At 40.7% G+C, this 26,147-nt stretch overlaps 1 protein-coding gene across 1 annotated transcript; it reads left to right on the forward strand.

Annotated features, from left to right (window-relative positions):
- Nucleotides 1-7,219: 7,219 nt before the first annotated feature.
- TNFSF10 (TNF superfamily member 10) lies at nucleotides 7,220-25,572 on the forward strand. Its single transcript, XM_042955795.1, has 5 exons — nucleotides 7,220-7,502; nucleotides 13,065-13,202; nucleotides 15,798-15,837; nucleotides 21,719-21,823; nucleotides 23,461-25,572. The coding sequence occupies exons 1-5, from the start codon at nucleotides 7,233-7,235 to the stop codon at nucleotides 23,892-23,894; spliced, it is 987 nt and encodes a 328-aa protein (XP_042811729.1). The 5' UTR covers nucleotides 7,220-7,232; the 3' UTR covers nucleotides 23,895-25,572.
- Nucleotides 25,573-26,147: the final 575 nt, after the last annotated feature.

Here is a 26,147-nt window from a genome sequence, read left to right on the forward strand (position 1 = left end):
TTTGCCTGAGTGTGTTAATGCTCCCTATTTCCCTCTGTGTGTGTGTGTGTGTACACAAGGTAATGGTGAAGAGGGCTAATGGTGGGAGTAAGGGTAGGGATGGGGGTGAAGATTAGGAGGGAGATTATAATTTGTTTTAGAAGGTTTACAAAGAGAACAAAAGAATTTATATTAAGATTCTGACATTCAAAATAGATTATGTAGCAAGACAATAGCTATGAGAGAATATTTCTACTTTACTCGCTCCAACCTCCCTCCTTTCTGGCATATTACAGCAGCGTAACAAATATCAAGTATGGAAATGTCAAGTCACATAAATTGTCTTACAGTTTAGAAAACAACCTTTGTGCCTATGGCAGCGAGGCCATGAGGCTTGGACGTCTATGGTAGAATGAGGATATGTGAGGAAAAATAAAAGAAAATCCCACCCTTCTTTGGCTTGAAGGGGTTGTAGAAAGACAGAGAGTGAGAAAGGGAATAGGTGAGGCAGAGGTGAGTATAAAAGAGGGGTGCATAGACTTCAGGGGCAGAAGAAGGTCTTGTATTGGGTCCCCTTACTTTCCAGTCACCACCTTCACACAGCCGTATTTCAGGCAGCAACACTTTCAACAGACTTCCTGGTGATTTTAATATGTGGTGGGTTGAAAACCACGGAGGTAAAACTGAAACAGAATGAACGTCAAGTTCCCCCACCCTGCTTCTCCATATGAAGCCCTCATGAGAATAACTAGGTTAATTACAGACAATATAGAGAAATTATTTCTTTACAAATAAACATAAATATTTCTCACAACACTTGGGGTGTGGGTTCATTTATCACACACAACATATGTGTGATAAGTTGTAAAAAGCTCTCCTCTGGAAATTTTCATTGTTGTAGCCAAGTTGCAGCCTGAGAATAGAAAAGTAGTTCTCTGGTTGGGACCCTAGGAACTTGGGAAATGAAAAATAGATTAAAGCTTTATTGATTGATTTTTTTTAATGTTTATTTTTGAGAGAGACAGAGACAGACATGAACGGGGGAGGGGCCGAGAGAGAGGGAGACCCAGAATCTAAAGCAGTCTCCAGGCTCCCAGCTGTCAGCACAGAGCCCAGTGCAGGGCTTGAACCCACGGACTGTGAGATCATAACCTGAGCCAAAGTCAGACGCTTAACTGACTGCGCCACTCAGGCACCCTTAGATTAAGGTTTTAGCTAAAATGCCTATAGTACAGGTGAATGTTCTCCCTCTAATAAAATTGAGTAATTTCTTTTCCCTAAATCAAAGTGAGATTAGCCATTCAAACAAAAATACTGTCTTAGGTAGTGGATCACTAGTTGCATATTCTGGAGGGCTTTGTTCCTGGAGTTGCGGTGGCATGTGGGGTGATGATTAAGGCCGGGGCTCTGGAGTCAGAATGAGTGTGGTTAGACTCCTAGATCTGCCCTTACTGTGTGACTTTGGGAAATTTGCATATATCCTCTGAGCCTGTGTTCTCATAGGGAAAATGGGCATTAAAATACAGTCTCCCGCCATAGGTTGGTGTGAGGGAAGACAATCTGTAGTACATGCTTGTGCTTGTGTGGGGCTGTTATGAATGTCTTTAAGAATTCTGTTGAAATTCTTAAAAGCAGAGAGACCCAGGGTCTATGGTAGACCTACTGAATGAGAATGTCCAGAGGTAGACTTTAAAAAGCCACACAGGATGTTCCACACCAGATGGAAGGATTATTCGAGAGCAGTGGTTCTCAGATTTTAGTGTGCATAAGCTTCACCTGGATGGGTTGCTGGGCCAGAGTTTCAGATGCAGGAGGTCCAGGGTGGGGACCTGAGAATGTGCATTTTTCACAAGCTCCCGGGTGATGCTGATCCTGCTGGTGACCACACTTTGAGAACTGCTGTTCCAGGGTGGAGGCCAGCCAGCCGGGCCCACAGCACAAATCTGGCACACTTCTTGTTTTCGTTAATGCAGTTTTATTGGAGCACAGTCACACTCATTTGTGTATGTATTGTCTGTGGTTGCTTTTGCAGTGCAATAGCAAAATCGAGTAAATGAGATCACAAAGCTTAAAATATTTATTTTCTGGTCATTTACAGAAAATATTTACCAACCCCCATTCCAGAGTAAAAGAGTTCAAATAATTTGCATGTGATGCAAATCAGATGTCATCTTAGCCTTACAACACACCCATCATTAGATTAAATTATTCAGGGCTTGATAAAGGGGGTGGTTTAATCAGGAGTGTGTGTGTCCAGTACTGAAGTGTTGTGTTTCTTCAAGTCTTACTCTTTTTCTTTTTGTAAACTTAGACATTCTTAGAGTGAGTAGCTACCAGCAGGCACTGAAATTTCAGTAAAGAATTATAGAAAAGGTAAATATTGATTATACCATCTATTTTATTTTACTAGTCTTAGTTGTTCATGTCTAATATATTAGCTTACCTACCTGTTATGATGCAAGTAATTTACTTCAAAGGTCTTCATCACAAAATAGTGGGTCCCAACATTTGCACACAAGAGTCTTCTTGGGGAACTTAAAAAACATACCAATATCTGGGTCCTACCTCCAGAACTTCTGATCTAAAAGTTATGGAGTGGAACCTAGTGTTTGATGTTTTTTTATAAACTTCCTGATGATTCCAGTTAGGGTTGAGAACCATGAAGTACAGTGAGAGTTTTTAAATGTGCTAGGTTAGGAGTGTCTTGGTGGCTCAGTTGGTTGAGCATCTGACTCTTGATTTCAGCTCAGGTCATGATCCCAGGGTTGTGGGATAACCTTGAGCATGGAGCCTGTTTGAGATTCTCTCTCTCTCTCCCTCTGCCCCCTCTCCCCCACTTGTGTGCTCTGTCTATAAAATTAAATTAAATTAAATTAAATTAAATTAAATTAAATTAAATTAAATTAAATTAAAAATAAAGAAATAAAATGTGCTAGCTTAAATTATCCCCTAGGTCTTATACTCTAACTATGAATTGACACCCATAGGTGGTCTCTGCCATTCTTGTTACAGAGCTGGTCCTCCAAGCTACCACACTTCCTACTGTCCATGCCATACCCACACCATTAGCTCTGCTTATTGGCACAATGAAAATCAGCTGTTCTTGGCTTGGCTGCACATTGGAATCATCTGGGGAGATAAAAACCTCTCATGCCCAAGCTATGCCCCAGAACACTTACCTCAGAATCTCTGGGGTGGGACCCAGGGATCAGTAGTTTCTAAATCTCCTCAGATGATGTCAATGGGCAGAAAAGGCTGAGAACTGCTGCTCTCAAGAGGACAATTGAGACTTCATTAAGTTGCAGGGCAGGTGATATGGTTCTTTCAGTTTACCAATAAGTGTTTGTATAGTGATACCTCCATGTGGGAGAAATTGGTTTGAGCCATGCTTTTATTGTAATGTGATGAAAGGTTTCTGGGAGAGTAGCTAACACACATGTGCAACTCATGTACAGCAAAGGGAACCAACAGCAAAATGAAAAGGCACACTATAGGAGAAAATATTTGCAAATAATATATCTGATAAGGGGTTAATATCCAAAATATATAAAGAACTCATACACCTCAATAGAAAAAACACTATGATTAAAAACCAGGCAGAGGATCTGAGTGGACATTTTTCCAAAAAGGACATACACATGATCAGCAGGTCCATGAAAAGGTGCTAATCACTCATCATCAGGGAAATGCAAAATAAAACCACAATAAGATATCCCCTCACACCTGTCTAAATGGCTGGTATCAAAAAGACAAGAAATAACAAGTGTTGGCAAGGATGAGGAGAAGGAGAATACCTGTGCACTGTTGGTAGGACTATAAATTGGTGGAGCCACCATGGAAATAGTGTGGATGTTCCTCAAAAAATTAAAAACATAACTACCATATGATCCAGCAAACTCACTTCTGGGTATTTATCCAAAGGAAATAAAATCACTATCTTGAAAAGATGTATGAACCCCCATGTTCACTGCAGCATTATTTACAATAGCCAAGATACCAAAACAACCTAAGTGTCTATCAATGGATAAAGAAAAATGATACATCAGTGTCATAAAGGCTATATATGAGAAACTCACAGCTAATACCATCTTCAGTGGGGAAAAACTGAGAGCTTTTCCTCTATGGTCAGGGATGTCTACTTTCCACATTTTTATTTAACATTGTACTCAGTCTTAGCCTCAGCAATCAGACAACAAAAAGAAATAGAAGACATCCAAATTGGCAAGGAAGAAGTCAAACTTTCACTATTTGCAGATGGCATGATCTTTATGTAGAAAACCTGAAAGACTCCACCAAAAAATTTCTAGAACTAATACATAAATTCAGCAAAGTCGCAGGACATAAAATCAATGTACATAAATCCGTTGCATTTCTATAAGCCAATAATGAAGCAGTGGAAAAAGAAATCAAGGAGTTGATCCCATTTACAATTGTACTCAGAACCATAAACCACCTAGGAATAAACCTAACCAGAGAGGTAAAAGATACATATTCTGAAAACTTATTAAGGAAATTGAAGAAGACACAAAGAAATGGAAAAACATTCCATGCTTATGGATTGGGAGAACAAACATTGTCAAGCACCCCTACAAGAGACTCTTAAAGAAAGAGAACAAACTGAGGGTTGATGGAGGGAAGGGGGGTAATGGGCTAGATGGATGATGAGTATTAGGAAGGCACTTACTGTAATGAGCACTGGGTGTTGTAGATAAGTGATGAATCACTGAATTCTACTCCTGAAACCAATATTGCACAGTATGCTAACTAGAATTTTAATAAAAATTTGGGGGAAAAAAGATGGTATATATACATAATGGAATGTTATTCACCTATAAAAAAAAAGGAAAGCCTGCCATTTGTGACAACCGAGGTGCACCTGGAAGGTATGAGGCTAAGCGAAATAAGTTAGACACAGAAAGACAAATACTATATGAGCTCACTCATACGTGGAATCAAGAAAACAAAAGCAAAACAAAACAAACAAACAAACAAACAAACAAAAAAGAAACACCTGAACCAACAGACACAAATAACAGATTGGTGGTTGTGGTTGACAGAAGGAGAGGTGGGTAAAATGAGTGAAGGTGGTCAGAAGATAGAAATTTCCATCTATAAGATAAATAAGTCCTAGGGATGCAATGCACAGCATGGTAACTATAGTTAGTAATACTGTATTATTATATATTTGAAAGTTGCTAAGAGAGTAACTAATAAGTTCTCATCACAAGAAAAAAAAATTTTGTACCTATATACGGTGATGAATTGTAACTAGATTTCTTGTGGGGATTATTTGATGATGTATACCAATATTAATCTCAATATATGCGAATATATCAAATTATGTTCTTACATAAAGTTATGTGTAGTTATATCTCAATTTTTTAAAAAAAGCCTGATATTGTAGATAAAGAAACAGATGCTTAGGTCACACGGTACTAAAAGAGGAAGTGGAAACCTAAGTCTGCCTGATGGGACTGTAGGCTTCTACCCACTAGAGTCCACTACGGCTGTGTGCTATATCAAGAAGTGGGAGGCAAAGCTGAGGTTCCTGCCCACACCCCACCTTCTTGTTTTCTGGATGTATTAGAAAAGCCCCTACAGACAAATCTGTTTCAACATCCTTCATTTTATAAGGGTACATGCAGAGAGGTGAAGTAATTTCCTAAAATCACCTGGAGAGTCAATATTAGAGAAGGCTACAGAGCTCAGTGAAGTGTCTCAAAACTGAATTCAGGATAAGGGGGATGAAAACACTTTTTTAAAGTGTTTATTTATTTATTTTGAGAAAGAGAAGGAGAGTACACATGCGTGTGCAAGTGGGGGAGTGACAGAGAGAGAGAGAGAGAGAGAGAGAGAGAGAGAGAGAATCCTAAGTAGGCTCTACACCATCAGTACAGAGCCCAACTTGGGGCTTGATCCCACCAACAGTGAGATCATGACCTGAGTGGAGATCAAGAGTCAGTCGGCAACCAACTGAGCCACCCAGGCCCTGAAAAACTTTTTAAAGCAAAGTAACTATTCTATATCTTGATTGTGGTTGTGGCTACACCCTTGTACCCAATCACCAAAATGAATCAAACCGTATCTTTGAAATTGATGAATTTTAATGTATATACAGAATAACCTAGATAAAGATGGAAAAGCAAATGTATATATATAATTTGGGGTGGGGTGCCAGAGACCATGATGAATGCTTTGCATCTCTATCTCATTAATCCTCGGACGTAAATGTAGCTGGTCTAAACCACTCAGGTACATTTTCTGGAATTCCCTATCTCACTGTCAATAAAATCTTGCTTAGGAGTAAAATGGGATTTAATTTTTATTAAGTTGAAGAGCTGGCCATGCTCCACCCTTTGTCCACTTCACTCTCCATTTCTGTTGCTAGAAACATTACAGCCTATATTTGCTAAGCACCCCCAGGAAGCCAGGCATGAATATTTCATTTCACCCTCCAACAGCTCTTTGGGGTAGGTGCTACCATCATCCCATGGATGCTGGAGCTTAAGAACGAGGCCCTTAGAAATCCACCTAGGGTGACACATCAGGAAGCAGCAGGGCCAGTATCTGACTTCAGGCATCTGAGCCCCAGGGGTTGTTTGCTCTCCCCACACCACACCTCCCAACCAAAGACACCAGCCAGGCTGCTGAGTGCTGCATGGGGCCATGAGTGACCTTGGGTAGATGACAAAGGATGCTTTTCCCAGTGCAGTCTGCATCTCCAGACCAGAGTGGCCTCAGCTCAGGGTCACCTCTGTGGTCCTGCTCCCAGTGATAGGCTGCTGACAGGAGATGCAGCCTGGGAGCTTAGGAACCAGTACAGCTGCTGGGCAAAGGTGCATCCACAGGACCCCAAAGGCCCTGAGCATTGCGGGAGGAGCTGTTTGACTTAACGCACAGTCCTTCCAACTTCAAAACATTTAAAAAAAACCTTCTTTTAATGTTTATTTATCTTTGAGAGAGAGACACAAGCAGAACATGAGCAGGGGAGGGGCAGAGAGAGAGGGAGACACAGAATCTGAAGCAGGCTCCAGGCTCTGAGCTGTCAGCACAGAGCCGGACACAGGACTCGAACTCCTGAATCGTGAGATCATGACCTGAGCTGAAGTGGGACACTTAACCTACTGAGTCACCCACGTGCCCTGAACAATTTTTTCCTGTGTGTTTACTTCCTTGGTCCCTGACATTCCTATAAAATGGAAAGAACTTCCCAGAATTTTACTAGTGTTTCTCTGGCTCCTCTGGCTTCCAGCATGTTGTTTCAGTTTCACTTTGATTATTTCTTTAATAAACGAAACCTAAGAAGGGCTCCACCCCCGATGGTTGGTTCGACAACAACAACCTGCTGTCTGGCTGCCTTTGCAGCAGTGACTGTCGGAGAGGACAGGACCGTGGTCGAGATGCAGGCCCCGGCGGGCCCCAGTCCCGGGCAGACCTGTGTGCTGATCCTGATCTTCACTGTGCTCCTGCAGTCCCTCTGCGTGGCCGTGACTTACATGTACTTCACCAGTGAACTGAGGCAGGTCAGTACAATGCACACAGTTCCTGACCGAGGCTCTCGGCAAACCTGGTTAACTGCCTCTGTTTCCTCCTCTGTGAAGACTTTACAGTAGGAAAAACTGTTCCCTCTCTCTGCCTGTGGACCCTAACTGCTAACGCATGTAATTGCTGAGGACCTTGTCAAAGTGTAAGTTGAAAGGATTGTGTGAACCAAATGCAACTACAGAACTGGCTGTACCAGCTACTAGCAGATGCAGGAACAAAACTCCGGAGGTGGTTTTTTTTTTTTTCTCTTCAACACTATGTATAGTTTACAATACTAGCAATCGAACTAAAATCAGACCTGAGTCTTGGAATGTTATCAGGTTTCTCTTTTTCCTCCAAGACATGGGGTGGAGGGTAAGTCAGATCTTAGAAACATGTTTTGGTTTTAGATCTGTGGCACTTCTGTGTTGACAGTAGAGAGGATATTAAGGACTGGCACGCGTCTATTCCTCGGCCGTGGACATGCCACACATAAAGCCTGTAATAAAGAGGTTACCATATGGACTCAGCATTTTACTGTTCATGATAAAATAATTGAAAATAAAACAATTATTCTATGCCTGTGGGTGGTCAATTAGGAATCCAGGTACATTTGACAGAGAAAAAAACCTTAGTGGCTTTTTAGTTCATGTACTTCTCAACTGTATAAACCGTTTGGAACTATGAATGCAGAATTGCTGACAATAAACCAAGTCAGCTTGTGGCTTCTTATGTATTTTTTGACTAATTATGTATTATATAGTAGAGAACTGTGAGCTGGAAGGAACTTTGAACACCCCCTATTTCATAGATGAGGAGACTAGAGACCCCCAGGCAAAATGACTTATCCAGGCTCAGACGGAGCTTTGGAAGCAGAGTTGAAATCAGGTCTTCAGGCAGCTAAGTAACATTCCACAGGTGTTAATATATTTGTCTACAGGGTTAATATATTTGCACCCTGTGATGCACACTAATAAGGCAATCTTAACATCTGCCAGCTGGCTAGGAAATGCAAGTAGAAGGGTCTCAGAAAAATATAAATTATCCAAATGCCATAGAGTGAGTATCTGTTAAGGAAATGTAGTTTGTATACCCTGTGGAGTATAAATTTGGTTATCTCAGATAGTTGCAAATTTTTCCTTTGACTTTGGATGAAGTAGACTCTTGTTTGACTCGCAAGTAATTATATAAGTGATGGTTACCATTAGATGACCAGTAAAGTCAGCTTTGCTGTATTCAGAAGAGGCTGTATGTCTGCAACTAAAACATCAATGTAACTATAAGCATGCCTCTAGTTCTAAGTCTGCATGAGAGTCTGGAATACTGCTGTGTTTACAAGTTTGGATCTAGAATGTCCTAACCTTTGTTGACTTTGCAGCATAAGCAGAATGAGTCTGTATCTTTATTACGAAAGAAAATCATTGCCTCAATTTGCTGACATTACAAGTTGGCCTAATTTTAAGACTATATTAACTGGTTCTTGACTGAGCAGACTCATGCAATTGTCTGTGTTTATGGTCAAGTAATTTTTTGAATTCTATAAAAATGGAAATTTCAAATCTTAACATGTCCCCGTGTGCATATGTTTTTCTTGATTGTGTAGTTACATATATATACACATATGTTTATAGACACGCAGAAGAATTCATTGAGAGTGCCAGAAAGGAAAGAGAATTAACAGATATTGAGCAAATACTGTGTTCCAGGAACTTTGCAAAATATTGCTCTATTTGATCCTTATAAAAATCCTGTAGGGGTGCCTGAGTGGCTCAGTTGGTTGAGCATCCAGCTCTTGATTCTGGCTCAGGTTATGATCCCAGGGTCATGAGATTGAGCCCTGCATTGGGCTCTGCATGGAGCCTGCTTGGGATTCTCCCTCCCTCTCTCTCTCTCTCTCCCTCTCTCCCCCCCTCTGCCCCTCCCCCACTCTCTGTCTTTAAAAAAAAGTCTTATAAATATAATTACCCCATTTTACACATAAGTAAACTAAGACTCTTGGAGTTAAGCGATTTGTCCAAGATTATAAAGCTGGTTAAAGGGAAAGTCCAATTTTGAACCCTGGCATTAGGTAAGTGCTCAATAAACTGTGGCCATTGTATTGAGAAGTTTCTTGAAGTTTCCACCTCTTCACCAGGAATGCTTGCAAGGAAAAATGAATCTGAGTCTTTTTGGTTGTGTAAAGTTTGGAAAAGCATACTTAACATAAGTACTAATTTTCTAAAATAAATCACAGATTCTACTTTGCTAATGAAACTTTCTAGAAAAGACACTGAGCGGACTTTAGGGAGTGTGGCCTAAGGAGAGCTGAGTAACGTCTAACTGGACGTTCCCAAATAAGCCTATAGACTAGCAAGCATGATCAATAAATATGGGCTTAGTCTCTAAAGTTTGTCTCTCTGAGAACGTTTTGTGACAAGGGGGCTGCCTATCACTGTGGTATCATAGATGGGTAAGACAAAGGAGAAGGGGACCATTATCTACCAATCTCCATAAGTGGTTCTTTATGGTATTTGTGGGTTGCAGAAAATAGTTGTTAGACACTAATGTCAGGGCAGCAGAGAGGGTCGGTGCTGCCACCTTAAAGTCCCTGAGTCAACTGGCAAAGGAGTCCACCCTGTAGCCCAAAAGCCCTGCGAAGGACTGGCTGGCCGTGGCCTAGACAACCACCATGTTTGTGATGACACCAAGACAGTGGAAATCCACTTGTCAAAACCAAGGGCTTTTGGAGCAGAAGAGCAGGAAGTCTGTGTGAAAGCTGTGTCCCTGAGAAGCATACAAATGAAAATAGCACACACATCCCCCTGCCCCAACACCCACATGTGGTTAGGGAGAGAATAGCTCTGGTCTGAGGTGCGAGGCAGGAAATTCATGCTTTGAAGTGGAAAGGATGTGCAAAAGAAGGGGAAAGAGAGACACATCATATTAATCCTCATGAATCATTCTTGAAACAACCACAGCAACCCCTCACTCATGCATCTAGTCACCAGCATTGGCCAAAGTCTGTAGAAGAAACCACCAAATATGATAATACAAGAAAATGTGGGGATAGGGAGGGTGGTTGGGGCTTTCTCTCTGGGTTTCTAGAAGAGAAATACCAAAATGCTGGTCATTGTGACTTCTAAATGGTGGGATTATGGGTGTCTTTTTTCCTGTATTTTTGGTGTATATGGGTGTCTTGTTTTTCTGTATTTTATAAATTTTCTACAGTGAATGACATAAAAGCATCTATGCTATCTATATATGATTTTCATGTAGATTTAAAGAACATGACATTTTTATGTAGTCTTAAGAGAAAACAATCACGCACAAAACTGCCCACAGACAGCCCTGTAAACAAGAGAGATCATCCAGAGCTTAATTAGGAAGTAGGATGAGGGTGATTTTAGTGTGTTTTTTGTTTATTTTTCATTTAGTAAAATGTCCTTTACTTTCCTATATTTTCCAGGTTGCCTGTGTACCAACAATGTTTCTAGGCTTCATTAAGTTTGGGGGGAACAATGGAGTCACATTAGCTTGTCACGCTCCCTCCCATGTACACCTAGGATCTTACTCAGCTTTCAGGGTTCTCCCTCCCACCTGCTAGAGATGTTTCTGGAAAACCCCCAGTGGGCAGCCAGAGACTATAGGTGGCAGTTGGTTCTGGCCTGGGCTAGTCCCTGCTTCCACCCAGTTTGGTTCACAGTCAGCTGCCAGCTACCATGGCTGCCCAGTCTCAGTCAGTGCTCAGCTCTGCCCTTTCTTGCCCCTGGCCCTATCCTCCATGTTCTTCATCTTTTCCTGCTGAGACAGCTTCTAACTGCTGTGAAGTAAGAAAATAAATCACTCCCTCCTTTCTGTGTCATGCACAACTTTTCATCTCAACATGTTACAGAAGTTTTTGAGCCTGTTTATTCAGTTTTATCATACCAATGTCTGGCCAGAGAACACCCATACCGGCTGCACTGGGACAGTGTCCAATGAAGCTAACTTGCTCTTCCTGGAATCACCCTCAGGCCTTGTACTACATCCAGCTTTTCCTCTCCAATCCTACGCCCCGATTTGCTAGATATGTTCTCATATTTCTAAACTATACATAATTGAGTGCTTTTCTGGGAAATGCTTTTCAGCTCCCACATATGTTGGAGATGCAAACAGAACTCTACAGGAGAAGGCCATGGGGCGGGTAGGGACAAAGTGATGTTGACTGACTCCACTGCTAGTTGTGTCTCTACTCAGGTGGCCCCAGCTGTTACCCCTACTACATTTACTAGGCTGAATGTTTTACTGTTGTAATTTAAAACAGGAAGAAAGAAAACAAACATTTAAAAGTAAATGAATGTTCTATGCCAGAGTGTGTGGAAGGAATTAATCAGCTTAGGTTTGTACTTTTGCACTTGAAGGACCTGGATCAAATGTCCAAGGAGTGCATGACTGAGTACAGAACCAGCTGACTCTGGCTGGGACCTCCCATAAACAAGTTATTTTGATCTGGAATGAGATTGTCTTTTTATGAGAAGGAGCATCATTGTTTGGTCTTTCCTTCAACCTTGGGAGTCCCCTAAGTTCAAACAACAGATAAAAATGGCCATTTTCCCATTTATTTCCCTAGAGAAAGACAATTCAGATCTGTACAGAGAAATAACATATCCTCAATCCCACTTGTTAAAAACGAAAACAGGAAAGAAAAAAAAAACCAAAAAACAATGTCTGGCCTTGCATGGACTTCCCATTTTTCTTTGTAAAATTAACCAGTTATCACCCTGCAATGTGCTGAGTGGTTTGGGATATATGCGTGCATGCATTTGTTCCATGTGTGCATGCACACGTGTGTGTGTGTGTGTGTGTGTGTGTGTGTGTGTGTGTGTGTGTGTGTTTAATATCAAGCTAGGACTTTATTGAAAATTACCTGGCCATTATAACTGTTTGCTCTCAGAAGGAGGGGGCAAACCTTCAAATGGTGTTTCAGGTCTCTGCAGGTAAATCCCTAGCTAGTGTGGACATTTAATGAGACAACATTAAGATTTTCAGTGGCAATATGGTCCAGATTTGGCCATCCAGAGGACTGGAAATCACAATAACTAGAATTTACACAATATCGTCTGCATCCCAGAGGATTTGTTTAATTTTTTATTTAGGATGCTGGAATTTAAATGGACTCTATTGCCTACTTTGTACCTAGATAGCTTCCCAGCTTTAGAATGGGACGCCCCCCCATCTCAGAGGTGGAAAGGACCTCAAAGATCACCACAATGAACCAGCTCAAAACTCAAATGAAAAAGTGACACAGAAGAGAAAAAGCAATTTGTTGAGGGACACACAGCTGTTTAACGGCAGGATCAGTGAAGGGCATTGTGACCCAGGATGTCTGGCCCACACCTGTATCCTTCCCACCACGTCTGACTGCTTATTTTTATTCACAAGACAAAGGACAGCATGCTTACTGTTTATTTCAACCCACAAGCTTATCCAAGGTACCAAGACTTCTCTGAATCTGTCATCAGTTCCTGTTGTCTTAACTTGTAAATTAACAAAAATAAAAAGCATTTCTCTGTAATAATGTATTATATTCCATCTTAATCCAGATGCAGGACAAATACTCCCAAAGTGGCATTGCTTGTTTCTTAAAGGAAGACGATATCTCTTGGGACCCCAATGATGAAGAGAGTATGAACACCCCGTGCTGGCAAGTGAAATGGCAGCTCCGTCAGTTTGTTAGAAAGGTAGGTGGACCACCGGGTCACTCCGCCAGCAGACGTGGAGGGTCGCAAGAGAAAGAACACCTAGGATCATCAAGCGTAGATGCCTCATTTTGCAAAGGAGACAACGGAGGCCCAGAGTGTTTTAGTGATCTCCCCCAAATTCCTAAAACTAGAAGAAAGTGGAACAGCACCAAACAGAGGGGCCTGGCTGACTCCCAGGCTAGAGCTCATTCCTCTCCTCCAGAGAGCCTCCCCAACTAGTCTGCCCTTTTTATCTCACATTGTAGAAAATTGAGGCACAGACTGGGCAATGTGTTCAAGATCACACAATGATAAAAGATGTGTGTGGTTTTGTTGTCCAGAAGACAAAAGATGCCAAATAATGGTGTTTTATAATCTTTGCACCTTGTTGATGTCTGCAATTAAATATATCTTTATTTGTGTATGCACATAGAGATGAAAAAAGAGGAAAGAAGAGGGAACGAAGAGACGCTTTGAGAAATTGAAGGTGATGACATCTCAATATATAGTCAATAAGTGACAAATTACAAAATATGATCTGTTTATGGATGCAGGATCTCTAGCAGAAACACTATGTTAGCTAGTAGTTTATTTCACTAAATTATATCATTTTGCTTTCATAGTTTTGCCTTCTGCCTCCCAGAAAGGTCAGAACAGAACATGGATATAAAAATACTCTGTAAACTAGGATACACCGTTATTGTTTTAAAAATACTGGGGACATTCCCAGGGCGGGAAGAAGATGTGTTTTAAAGATATGATTGAAAGTCCATTGTTTGGTGCCCTGTCTTTCCACTGAAACAGTGTTATGTCAGTGGTTAGAGCTCTGATTTATAACCCCAAACAGTCCTCATAGTAGAGCCCAGATGTCATCTATGATGCCATTTCTATGAGAAATGAAATCTCACTTCGGCTGGAGGCCGGAAAAGGGTGCCCACCAGCTCACAGCACAAGCTATAGTGATGCAGCTGTGACTCTGTGGCCCCAAGTGGCGAGGACGAGGAAAGGCCCAGGGGTGGGAAACATCCTGAGAAGACCGAGGAATGAATGGGACTCTGCAGTCCCTGGTGTTCATGGGGGCAAACCCACAGGTGGCAGGGGAGAGAAACTCAGAACTAGGGCAGAAATCTGGAGACTGAAAAGGGGTGGGGATAGATTGCACATACCTCTTTCTTGCTGTTCTCTCTCTCCCCCCCATCCTCATATGCTGCCACTAACTAGAACAGTCAGAAGCTGGGAGAGGATGCAGACAAAAAGGGGGAAAAGAGTTCCCTTTTTTTTTTTCCAGGTACCATTAATGGAACAGACTATTTCCAGTAAACATCCTATGCCCATTACGTAGGATATCTCATTTAATCCCCATAACAGCTCTGTGAGGAAGGAAGCATTATTATCTTCCTCTTTTTTATTTTTTAAATAGATGAAGAAATTAAAGTTTACATCAGTTAAGCAACGAGCAAAGTTTTCCAGAGCTAATGATTGACAGATCTGAATCTGGACCATCTGACCAGACAGTCATTATTCTTTTAATCTGTTTCCCAAGCTGTAGGAATTACCCTTCTCTCTTTCCTGCTGCTCCTCCTTCTTCCTTCCTCCCTTCTGTCCCAGAATGAGAGAGACACAGAGACTATGCCGAGGCACAGCTCCTTTCCCTTCCATATCCCAGTGCCCATTGTGCTATTGGCAGACCCTCCATTACCAGGTCAGGGCTTGAGGCCAAGGGGAAGGCAGAGAGCTTCTGCTCTGGGGTGGGAGTACAGAGGAGGGGAGTTTCTGGCAGTTTCAAAATTAACAACAGTGGCAGGAAAGGAAGGCAGTGATGGATAAAGGCCCAAGTAACAGAGCTGGGTGGAGGGGAGTTTAGAAGCTGTGGATGAGCAGTCCGCATTAGCCCGTCTGATAGAAAGGCTGAGGTTTCTCTCTTTCTTACTGGTTTTCCCCACTGGTTAGTACAAAGAAAGTGATGTTAGTTGTTTAGTAAAGACATTATTTTTTATGTTGATGTGAAGAATGCCCTAGCCACATGTCAGAAATGAGAGAATGACAGTGTTGCAGGTCCCGGCTTGATGGGCTCTGTGTCTGTGGGCATCCCAAGAGAGAGGAAGTGTGCCTTATATCTTGAGACTTGGGTCTGCCCAATGCAAAGCTCCTGAACGCTATTACGTAGTGCACATATACACACATTTGTGTGCAGACACACACCCCACACAGAGAGAGTGAAGTGGCATGGTTGCCACATCCATTAGCTACAAGGGGGTTTGAGGGAACATTAGCCTGTCCTAACTTGGCAGGGGGCACCTTCCTCCTGTGTTGCTTCAGGTGTGGCCTTTTGAAGACTTCATCCAGAAACAGAACTTTCCCAGACATAGGACCATCCTCGGTCACCATGCAGGAACAGCTGCCTCTGCCTCAGTATTCACCCCATCTCCCACCCTACCCCACACAAACTCTGTGCTTGAACAACTAAAGCTTCTGGGGTTGATGTCTTATGTAGAAATTTCATCTCAGACACCCGCAAGAAGAGCCATAGGCATTCTGTAGTCAGTTTAATTATTTTTAGGGAAATTAACAAGCTTTATTCAATACTGTTTGCAGATTTTGAGAACCTATGAGGAAACCATTCCTACAGTTCCAGGTAGTATTTTTTTTGTTATTTTAATTTTCTACTGTCAACTTCATGACAGGGTGACTAGTTCTCCAGCTCTTCTTCTCTGCTCGCATCCACATATCCCCCCCTCCAACTCCTACTCGGTGTCTCAAAACACTTGATTCTATTTTCCTATTTGCACTGGCAGAACACTTAGGGCCAAATCTGTGGCCCACCTGTGGTCAAAACTTTATTTCTCCCAATGTGGATTTTCCTTTCATCTCAATTTCTTCCATTATTTATCTTTTACTTGCCAGTGTTTCATAAATGAGCCATCTAAATCCTTTCTGGTACATGGCTGGAAGTAAGATAAGTAAAGGCCCCCAAGTAACTCATCTTTTCTCTGCTTCTGACCACCACTAAGCTCTATGCCCTTCTTTATGCAAGAGCCCCTCACTTCGTCATTTTTCCCAGCAATCCTTCACCCACCGACCCACCCACCACAATTCTCTCATGGTCCCTCACCCATGGTCACCTTCTTCATGGTCAGCACCCTGCTCTTAACCCATAAGGGCTCCCCTCAAAGGGCTATTCCCCAGACTGGGTTCTTCCCTTCCTGGCTTTTCATACAACTGACTCCTTCTCATTCTCAAACTATTGCCTAAATGTCACTTCTTCAGAGAGAATGTCCCTGGCTACCTTATTTAGGTAAGATAACAAGCACCTCCTTTCATCTCCTTCCATTTTTATATATTTTTTATCTGTGTGCTGATTCCCCACTACTTTAAAGATACATAAAGATAGAACACATGTCTATTTCTCTCATTTCTCTATACCTAGCACCTAACTCTATGCTCCAAACCTAGTAGAATCTTTTATTCCCCTGGCCCTTAGGTGGACCACCTTTTGTACACGCATGTATGTATTTTGATTGAGATGAAATTCACATAATATACAAGTAATCTTTTTTTGGGGGGGATAAAAGGTGTCATTCTCATTTTATATTTTAATTGAAGTATAGTTGGCATACAATAATATATTCATTTTAGATGTACACCATAGTGATTTGACATGTATATACATTACAAAATGCACACTACAATAAGTATAGTTACCATCTGTCACCATACAGAATTATTACAATATTATTCACTATCTTCCCTATGCTGCATTTTATATTACCGTGACTTATTTATTTTACAACTGGAAATTTGTACCTTTTAATCACCTTTACCTGTTTCGTCCATCTCCTCACCCCACTCCCATCTGGTAACCACCAGTTTGTTCTCTGTACCTATGAGTATTTTTGTCTTGTTTTGTTTGTTTGATTTTAGATTCCACATATAAGTGAAATCTTATGTTATTTGTCTTTATCTGTCTAACTTATTTCACTTAGCATAATACCCTCTGCATCCATCCATGTTGTCTTAAATGGCTAGATTTTATTCTCTTTTATGCCTGAATAATGTTCCAGTGTGTGTGTGTGTGTGTGTGTGTGTGTGTGTGTGTGTACCACAGCCTCTTTATCCATTCATCTGTTGATAGACACTTAACGTTGCTTCCATATCTTGGCTATTATAAACAATGTTACAATGAATATAATGGTGGATATATCTTTTCGAGACAGTGATTTCACTTTCATTTTCTTGGGATAAGTATCTAGAAGTGGAATTGCTGGATCATATGGTTTTTCTATTTTTAACTTTTTGAGAACTCTCCATACGGTTTTCCACAGTGACTGCACCAATTTATATTCCCACCAACAATGTAGTAGGGTTCCCTTTTCTCCACATCCTTACCAACCCTTGTTGTTTCTTGTCCTTTTGTTATTACCACGTCTGAGGTGGTATCTCATCGTGGTTTTGGTTTTTATTTTCCTGATGATGAGCAATGCTGAGCATCTTTTCATGAAGGAGTGGCCTTATGTAGAAGGTATTCTGTGGCGACCAGAAATATAATCCTCTCTGGTCACCAGAATCAGGCACTTCAAGAGTGATCCTTGTGTGGACTGTGTGTATCCTCCTGTAGTGACTAGGCCACAACTGCTGGTGGGTGTGGCTGGCCCTAGCTCTGGCTACCTGCCCTGGGTCAGAAGCCACTTTGGAAGGATGCCGGTCTCAGCTGAGGTCACCCCTGGCATGTGGCAGGGAAGGAGCAGCTTCATGGGGATAATTGATCTCAGCCCAGCTGCTTTAGGGGATGGGAAGATTGAGGGGGACAGGTCCACAGGGTAATGCCAGGATGAGGTGAGTGGTGCTAGCTGGCTCCCCTGGAGTTGAGCCCCACTCATTTTCAAAGCTGGACATGGTGAGAGCTTGTCTTCCCAGTGCAGGCCCCTGGTCAGTGTCCCATGTGGAGCTTGAATCCCTTGCTCCCCGGGGGAATTTCACGCCTATAATATCCCCCCAACTTGTAGATCGCCTCACCTGGGGTGTGGGTCCTGACCGGACTTGTCTCTGCCCCTTTCAACTCTTCTCCATGTGGCTCTTTCTTTATATCTTTAGCTGTGGAAGAGCTGTTCTGCTAGTCTTCATGTCCTTCTCAGAGAGCATTGCTCTATATGTGGTTGTAGCCTTGGTGTGTCCATGGGAGGATGTGAGTTCAGGACCCTCCTACCCCACTACCTTCAAAAATTTTACAATTCACCATTTTGCAGTGCACAGTGTAGTGGCAAATGGTGCATTCACAATACTGTGCCACCACCATCTCTCTCCACATAGAATGTTCTTCATACAGGGGTGCCTGGGTGGCTCAGTGGTTGAGTGTCTGACTCCTGATTTCTGCTCAGGTCATGATCTCATGGTCGTGAGATTGAGCCCTGAGCAAGTCTCTGTGGTGGGTGTGGAGCCTGCTTAAGATTCTCCCTTTCCCTCTGCCCCTCCTCTGTTCATGCACACATTCTCTCTCTCTCTCTCTCTCTCTCTCTCTCTCTCTCCCTCCCTCCCTCCCTCCCTCCCTCCCTCCCTCCCTCCCTCTCTCTCTCTCTCTCCCTCTCTCTCTCTCTCTCTCTCTCTCTCTCTCTCTCAAAAAAGAGGGTTCTTAATACATATTTTTAAAGTTAATACATAAGTAAATGAAACTATTAAATCAGTTTGCTACTTCTGCATTTGGCTCACCATAGTCCCATTTTCCCATGTTAATGGCCATAGAGGCCTGAATACATATACCAGAGACTTAGGGCATACCAGCTTGGCAGAGAAGAAAATGTTCTTCAATATAAATGTTGTAATGATGTCTTTCTACTTTTCAACTATTCTTTTTCCTTTTTTTCTTTTTAATGTTTATTTATCTTGAGAGAGAGACAGAGAGAGGGGGAGAGAGAGGGGGAGAGAGAGAGAGAAGGGTCAGAGAAAGAGGGAGAGATAATCCCAAGCAGGCTCCTCATTGTCAATGCAGAGCCCAATGGAGGGCTTGATCCCATGAATTGGGAGATCATGACCTGCACCAAAATCAAGAGTTGGACACGACCAACTGAGCCACCCAAGTGCCCGGTCACCTATCTTTTTTCAATATGATAAGCTTCCTCATTACTTAACAACTCCCATTTTTCTTTATTAAATAGCTTTTATTAAACAAGATAAGACCTGATCCCAGGGTCTAAGCATTCTTTCCCCAAAAGCAAAAGTGGTAGTCAGAACATTGAATACTCTTCCTCTTCTGATGAGGCACAACAGATCTACGATCTATAGTAGATGTATGTATAACACTTTCAGTGTTGTAAGAAAAATACTCTTTTTCACTCATCCCAATGAAATGTAGAAATCATATACTAATCAGCATACCTAGATGTATTGATGACATCCAAATAGACACATTGACAGGTTTCTTTTCTAGGAAGTGTTTGCTATAGCCTCTAAAGAGGAAATATCCTCTTTAGAATTTGCTTTTCTATCTAGGCTTTCCCATATCCTTGCAATGACCTCAAATGCAAGATATTTATAATTGGATTCAGTTATTGAATATTTTAAAACAAAGTGTTAAGGTCTAAGGGCAGGCAAGGCATTATGAATTATTTAACAGTGGGAGTTCAAGGTGAATGGACACATCAACCTTGAAAGCTGAGCATTCTGAGAGCATTATGTAATTGACCATGCATCCTCATGATATATTTTGTATTCAGTACTGTACAAATGCCTTCCCATCCTGAATAAGCAACAACTCATACCAGATAGATGGAAGAGATTCCCGTTTCCTATTTATTATTTCCCTTTTTTACCACCTCTTCTCAGTTCCCCCACCTACTAGCCTAGATTAAGGCCTCCTGTTCTCAGTCCTGATCACTTACTTGCCAGTCTCCAGCCCTCTCACCTTCTAATCATCACAGCTTTCTTTGAGACAGGATAGCCTAAAGCACAACACATAGTCCCTTCACTTCCCTGTCAAAATCCACATCCTGTAAAATCCAAATCTCTTAGTTTAACATTCAAATCCTCTATAGTTTGGCTCCTCATTCAAGCCTAAAACTGAACTCCTCCCTTGTCTGTGTCCCAGGAATGCTTTGTGAGTCCTGCCTCTGGCCTCTGGCCTAGATCTCAGAGAATGCCCTTCTTCTAGCCCTCCTTCCCAAGCCTGCCCATCCTCATCCTATTCAGATCAAATTGCCATTTGCACCTCAAATGTTTGTTTGCATTCATTTATTTATATTCTGTCTCCTTGCTCCTAAAAGAGTGCCTGGCATAGATGTGATGGGCACTTTGGTTTATTGGAGTAAGCGTTAGCACAAACCCTCCCCTGACCTCAATTCTCCAATAAGTAGGAATCTCTCCCTCTTGTGAACACCCATCACCCTTTATTTATATTTCTCACAGGTAAATTTTCACTTTCTAATTTATATTTTTCCTAAAAGACTGTAAGTCCTTTGAGGGCTCAGTCAGTGTAATCCATGGCTAATCTTTGCAACCCATATACAGCATAGTGCAGTGCCTTAGTTCTGGCAATATTTGCTTGATGAAAGAATATAATTTATCTTAACAACCAGTAGAAGCACACTTGGGACGTTTAAGCTGATTTTTTAAGAAGAGGTAGTTTGTTGGGGTACCTGGGTGGCTCAGTCAGTTGAGTGTCCCACTCTTGATTTTGGCTCAGGTTATTATCCTAGAGTTGTGGGATGGAGTCCCACAATGGGCTCCATGCTGAACATGATCCTGCTTGGGATTCTCTCGCTCCTTCTCTCTCTGCCTCTCCTCCACTCATGTTTTATCTCTCTCTCTTTCTCTCAAAATAAATAAAAATTTAAAAATTAAAGGGTAATATGTTGAATTTGTATATTTAAAGTCTGTTCCAAAGTACTTTGGAATGTGATCAATAGGTGTTATTTGTTTATTATGATCTAGTGAGCCAGTGATTTTTATGTTTACATATTGATTATCATGACCAGTATGCCAATTCATATTTCTCTTGGGGGGGGTGGTGAAGGGATGACTGTTGGATACCAGTTCGTAGCATCTTTGGACCATCGTTACACTGCTACTCCTTTAGAATCAGAATCACTCTGATTGTCTCTATATATAACTCAAAGTGGAAATTTGCCAAGACTTGGTTATTTGTGCATTTTAAATGACTCAAGCAGAGTTATTACATGTTCATGGTTATTTACTTGTTTGGTTTTTGTTTGTCTGTTTGTTTGTTTTGGAAAAGGGCCATAATCTTCATTTTGTTGTATTCTGGTTGGACCTTATCTCTGATATGTCGATAAATTATAATCCAAGTTGCTGCTTATTCTTGTCATCTAAAATACTTTCCAAATTAAACATAAGCTGGAATAGATGGATCATCATATTAATATATGGGCTGCTTTTATGAGCGACCATACAATCAATTTTGGAAGCACAGTGTGCTTATGATGTCTGATCAACAACAGTTCTGAATAGCAATGTATTTGAAAAGTAGTTTGACAAGTGCTGAAGATTCTTTGTCATTTTTCTTTTAGAAAAGCAGCTAAATATTCCTTACCTAGTAAGAGAAAGAGGTCCTCAGAGAGTAGCAGCTCACATAACTGGAACCAGTCGGAGAAGAAGCACATTCCCAGTTCCAAGTAAGAGAAACAACAAATATATCATGGTTTCAAGGAAGGCAATGAAAAAATTCGTTCCAAATAATTTGTTCTTTCAACTTTCTACATGAAATGTCTATATGACTATCTACAAAATGCTCAGTGGTAACTGGGGCTCAGATCGGCTTTCTCAGAAGGAAGATTACAAGAGAAAATAGCTCAGTAACTACTCTGGCATAAATGCTCTCAGGAGAATCCTCTGGTGGGAGAACTCTGTCTTAGAGTTTCCCATGCCCCTATATGTGCTTTTCTTCTTCTTCTTCAAAGTAATTTCTCTTTCTCCCTCCATCAAATATTCCTCCTCCTTAGGAGTTCCGAGTCAGTCATATACTTTCACCAGAAGTGACTAGTTATTCCTTGTGGCATTTGTACTTGGTCGAACTATGGGAAATTGCCAATATTTGACCATTTCTCACTTAGAGAAATGTCAGTTTCATATAGCTTAGCCAATATGGTAAGCGTACTTCTTAACTAAAGAACAGGTGTCCATACAGTGCTATAACAATGCAAGAGTTTTACAGTCTAAATATGCACATTGGAATACCAGCCCCTCTTTACCTAGATGTGTTTTGAGCAAATTACCTAATCAAATAAAGCTTCAGTTTCCTCATATATGAAGTGGAGATAATCTTTAACTCATAAAATAGTGAAGATTAGCACAGGCAAAATTCCTGTGTATTGTAAGTACTTAATAAATAGTTGCTTTTATTATTACAAAAGGTTTTATCTCAAGTTAAAGAAATTTCAAGTATCAGTTAAAAGATGAAAAGATTTGGAATTTTTTTTTCATTTTTTTTTTCCTGGGCAGTTGTCTTCTTGGTATTCCTGAACTCATGTTTTATGAATGAGAGACATGTTCTGCCTATGAGTGAGATCATTATTATAATGTTAGTGTTTACTATTTATCAAGAAATACAACAGTTGTTTTGCCCTGTTGAAAAACTAAACTTTACACCAATCGTGGAGATGAGCCCAAAGTTTAAAGGAATATCCTATTTTGGTAGGGCCCTTTTTCATTTAAAGTCTTTGGGAGTTAAAGATCCAAGGGTCTAAAGATCTTTAAATCTGGACCTCTTTGCCAAACCTTATGCCCTGTCTTATTGTGTACTAGAGATGCTTTCTGTCTGAATGGTGCCTTTGACTCTGGATTGCTGAGAAAGACCAAGAAGGAACCCAAAGTGATCCAAAGGAATAGCAATAAGTTCTGAGCTCCAGGCTTAAGGAAACATATATTTCTTTTGGTTTCATTACGTGTTGTTCATTTTAGTTCACCTGCCTAGGAAGGGAGGCAGGGGTTTGGGACAGAAGTTCTGCCCAGGCAGATTGCCATCTGAGTTAATCATCCCCTGTGCTACAGTTTAGAGCTGAGTTTGGCAGATATAGTGTTAAGTGGTGGATGAGGCACAGAAAAGAAAGGGACTCACAAAAGGTCACAATGATACAGTAGCCTCCAGATTTCTATAAGAAATTCAGAATCTTGTTAAGATTGAAGGAGCAAGAAGGTTTATATTAGATTGAAATTCTTTACAATCCCAACCAAAAAAAAACTGGCTAGCCATGGCTACTGAGATATTTCTTGCCTTTGCTACAAACTTTCTTTCTCTCTAAACTTCCTCCAGGCTCCAAGAATGAAAAAGCTTTGGGTCAGAAAATAAACTCCTGGGAGTCATCAAGAAAAGGACATTCATTCTTGAATAATTTGCACTTGAGGAATGGTGAGCTGGTTATTCATCAGAGGGGGTTTTATTACATCTATTCCCAAACATACTTTAGATTTCAGGAACCTGAGGAAACAGAACAGAACAGAAAGAGAAACAAACAAATGGTACAATATATCTACAAATACACAAGTTATCCTGACCCGATACTGCTAATGAAAAGTGCTAGAAATAGTTGTTGGTCTAAGGATTCAGAATATGGACTCTATTCCATCTATCAAGGTGGGATATTTGAGCTGAAGGAAAATGACAGAATTTTTGTCTCTGTAAATAATGAGCAATTGATTGACATGGACCAAGAAGCCAGTTTTTTCGGGGCCTTTTTAATTGGCTAAATAATCTTCAAAGGAAAAACAGTATTCTCAATAAATATTGCTTGTCACAACAAAGCAAGGAAGCCTGAGCAAAGCTGCCTCAACCAAAAGACCAAAACAACACACGGTTTTCTAATATCTGTGAAAGTGACCAAGTCTAAGAAAGCAACCAAGAAGAAAGTGAAATTGCCAAAAGACCTTGGGCTCTTACTGATACCAGCTTGCTAGCAGGAATCTAGAAGATTCTGTTACCAAACACTTGTGTACCTATAAACATCTGTCTTTATTATCTATTCTTGTGAAGATTCCAGAAGATTAATGACCATCTCTTAAGTAGTATATCACCTTGGTTGCTTCCAAGTTGCCATTCCCAAAGTTGGAAGAGAAAGGGGAACCAGTAAAAGGTCATGATCTTGGGAGGCAATCTTCTGCCTATACATGCGATGTGCGAAGGCAATTTGTGTTGTGCATGACGTCAAAGGAGGTATCTCATACATCTGGATTTGGTGGAAATAATATCATGTTGTTAAAAAAACAAACTAAATTTATGATGCCCAAATAAGGAGCTATTTCTGAATGGCTTGTGCTTTTTCCTACCAAAAGTCAAACTGGGCAAAAGCACTAATATTTTTGATAAAGGACTCTATGATGAGTGAACTGCCAATCAGAAATCAGGGAATTTGGTCTCATGGGGGCAGGAGGAGAAATGGGAAAGTGGAAATGACAAACACAGGTAAATCAGCAGAAAAGAGCCAAAGAAAGATGTGATTCCCACTCCCGACCCTATTCTCCATTGCCAAATGTCTTATCTAGTATACATCTCCTTAAGGTTGTATCATTTTTTTGCCTTTGTCAGAACAGCAATTGCTTTTATCTTCCAAAATTGTGACACAAAATAGTTCATTGTGCCATTTAATCTAACCAGTTGGAGAAAAAAATTAGTTGGCGTATTTGTTTAATCTCTTCTAATTATTATCCTAAGCACAGCTTAATTTACACTTTCAGGTTGTGTGCTCAAATGTTCATTTAAATGTGTCTGATCAAATAGGGCTTTTTCAAAAAGGCTCACTTAAATTTAAATTTACAGCATGCTGCAGATACCTGGTACTTCTGGCCCTTTGTACTCTATTTTCCATAGCACTAGTCAAGTTCTTACATACTGACAAATTGACTTATTTGTTACTCTGTTTTTTAAAGCCTGCTTCCTATCTCTAGAATATAAGGCTGTGATAGCAGGGAACATTTAGTCCTGCTCATATCTGTAACCTCCGTACCTGGGACAGTACCTGAATATAGTAACCACACAAAATGTATTTGTGAATAAATGAATGAGTGAGTAAATGAATATCTAATCATATGGGGGAAAACATGAAAAATATCCCCTGCCTTAACCCTTACACTGAAAAAACTTCAAGGAATTTAAAAAGTAACCTCAAAGTGAGGTTTATTTTTTATTTTATTTTTAATTTTTTTTTAAGATTTAATTTTTAAGTCCTCTCTACACCCAGCAAAGGCCTCAAACTTACAACCCCAAGATAAGAGTCACAGGCTCCACCTACTGAGCCAGACAGGCGCCTCAAAGAAGAACTTTTAAGCAAAGATTTAAAACTCAAAGTAAAAAACTGCAATGATTGTGAATATAAAATTCAGAAATGAAAGAGAATATCAATTTTTACTCTATTTTTATACTAAATTTTAAAAATGCTACTTTTTCAATAAAAATGACATGTTAAAAATGTGTGGTTTTTGTTGATCTAGTACTTGCATTTGTTTTATAGTACCAAGATTACTAAAAATGGGGAAAAGGACATTTTTGGGGGAGGGGGTAGGACTTCTAATTTCTTTTTCATGGTATATTTTATCTGACGTATCTTACAGAAGAAATGAATTAATTGCTCACTTTGGTATTTAATATGATAAAATGTATCAGTCCTTTCCTTTACAGTTAATGCTTTTGTTATGGGTTGAATTGGGTCTCCCAAAAAAGGTATGTTGAAGTCCTATTCCCCAATACCTCAGAATGTGACCTTATTTGGAAATAAGGTTGTTGTAGATACAAGAAGTTAAGATGAGGCCATAGTGGAATAGTGTGCATCTTTAATACAATAAGACTGGTATGCTTATTCAAGGGAAGAAATTTAGAAATAGACACACAGAGAGAACTCCATGTGACGACAGAGGCAGAGATTGGAATAACTGCAAGATAAGGAGCACCATGGATTGATGGCCATTGCCAGGAGTTAGGGAGAGACAAGGCAAGATTCTACTCACAGT

Source organism: Panthera leo, chromosome C2, assembly GCF_018350215.1.
Source record: "Panthera leo isolate Ple1 chromosome C2, P.leo_Ple1_pat1.1, whole genome shotgun sequence".
NCBI lineage: Eukaryota > Metazoa > Chordata > Mammalia > Carnivora > Felidae > Panthera > Panthera leo.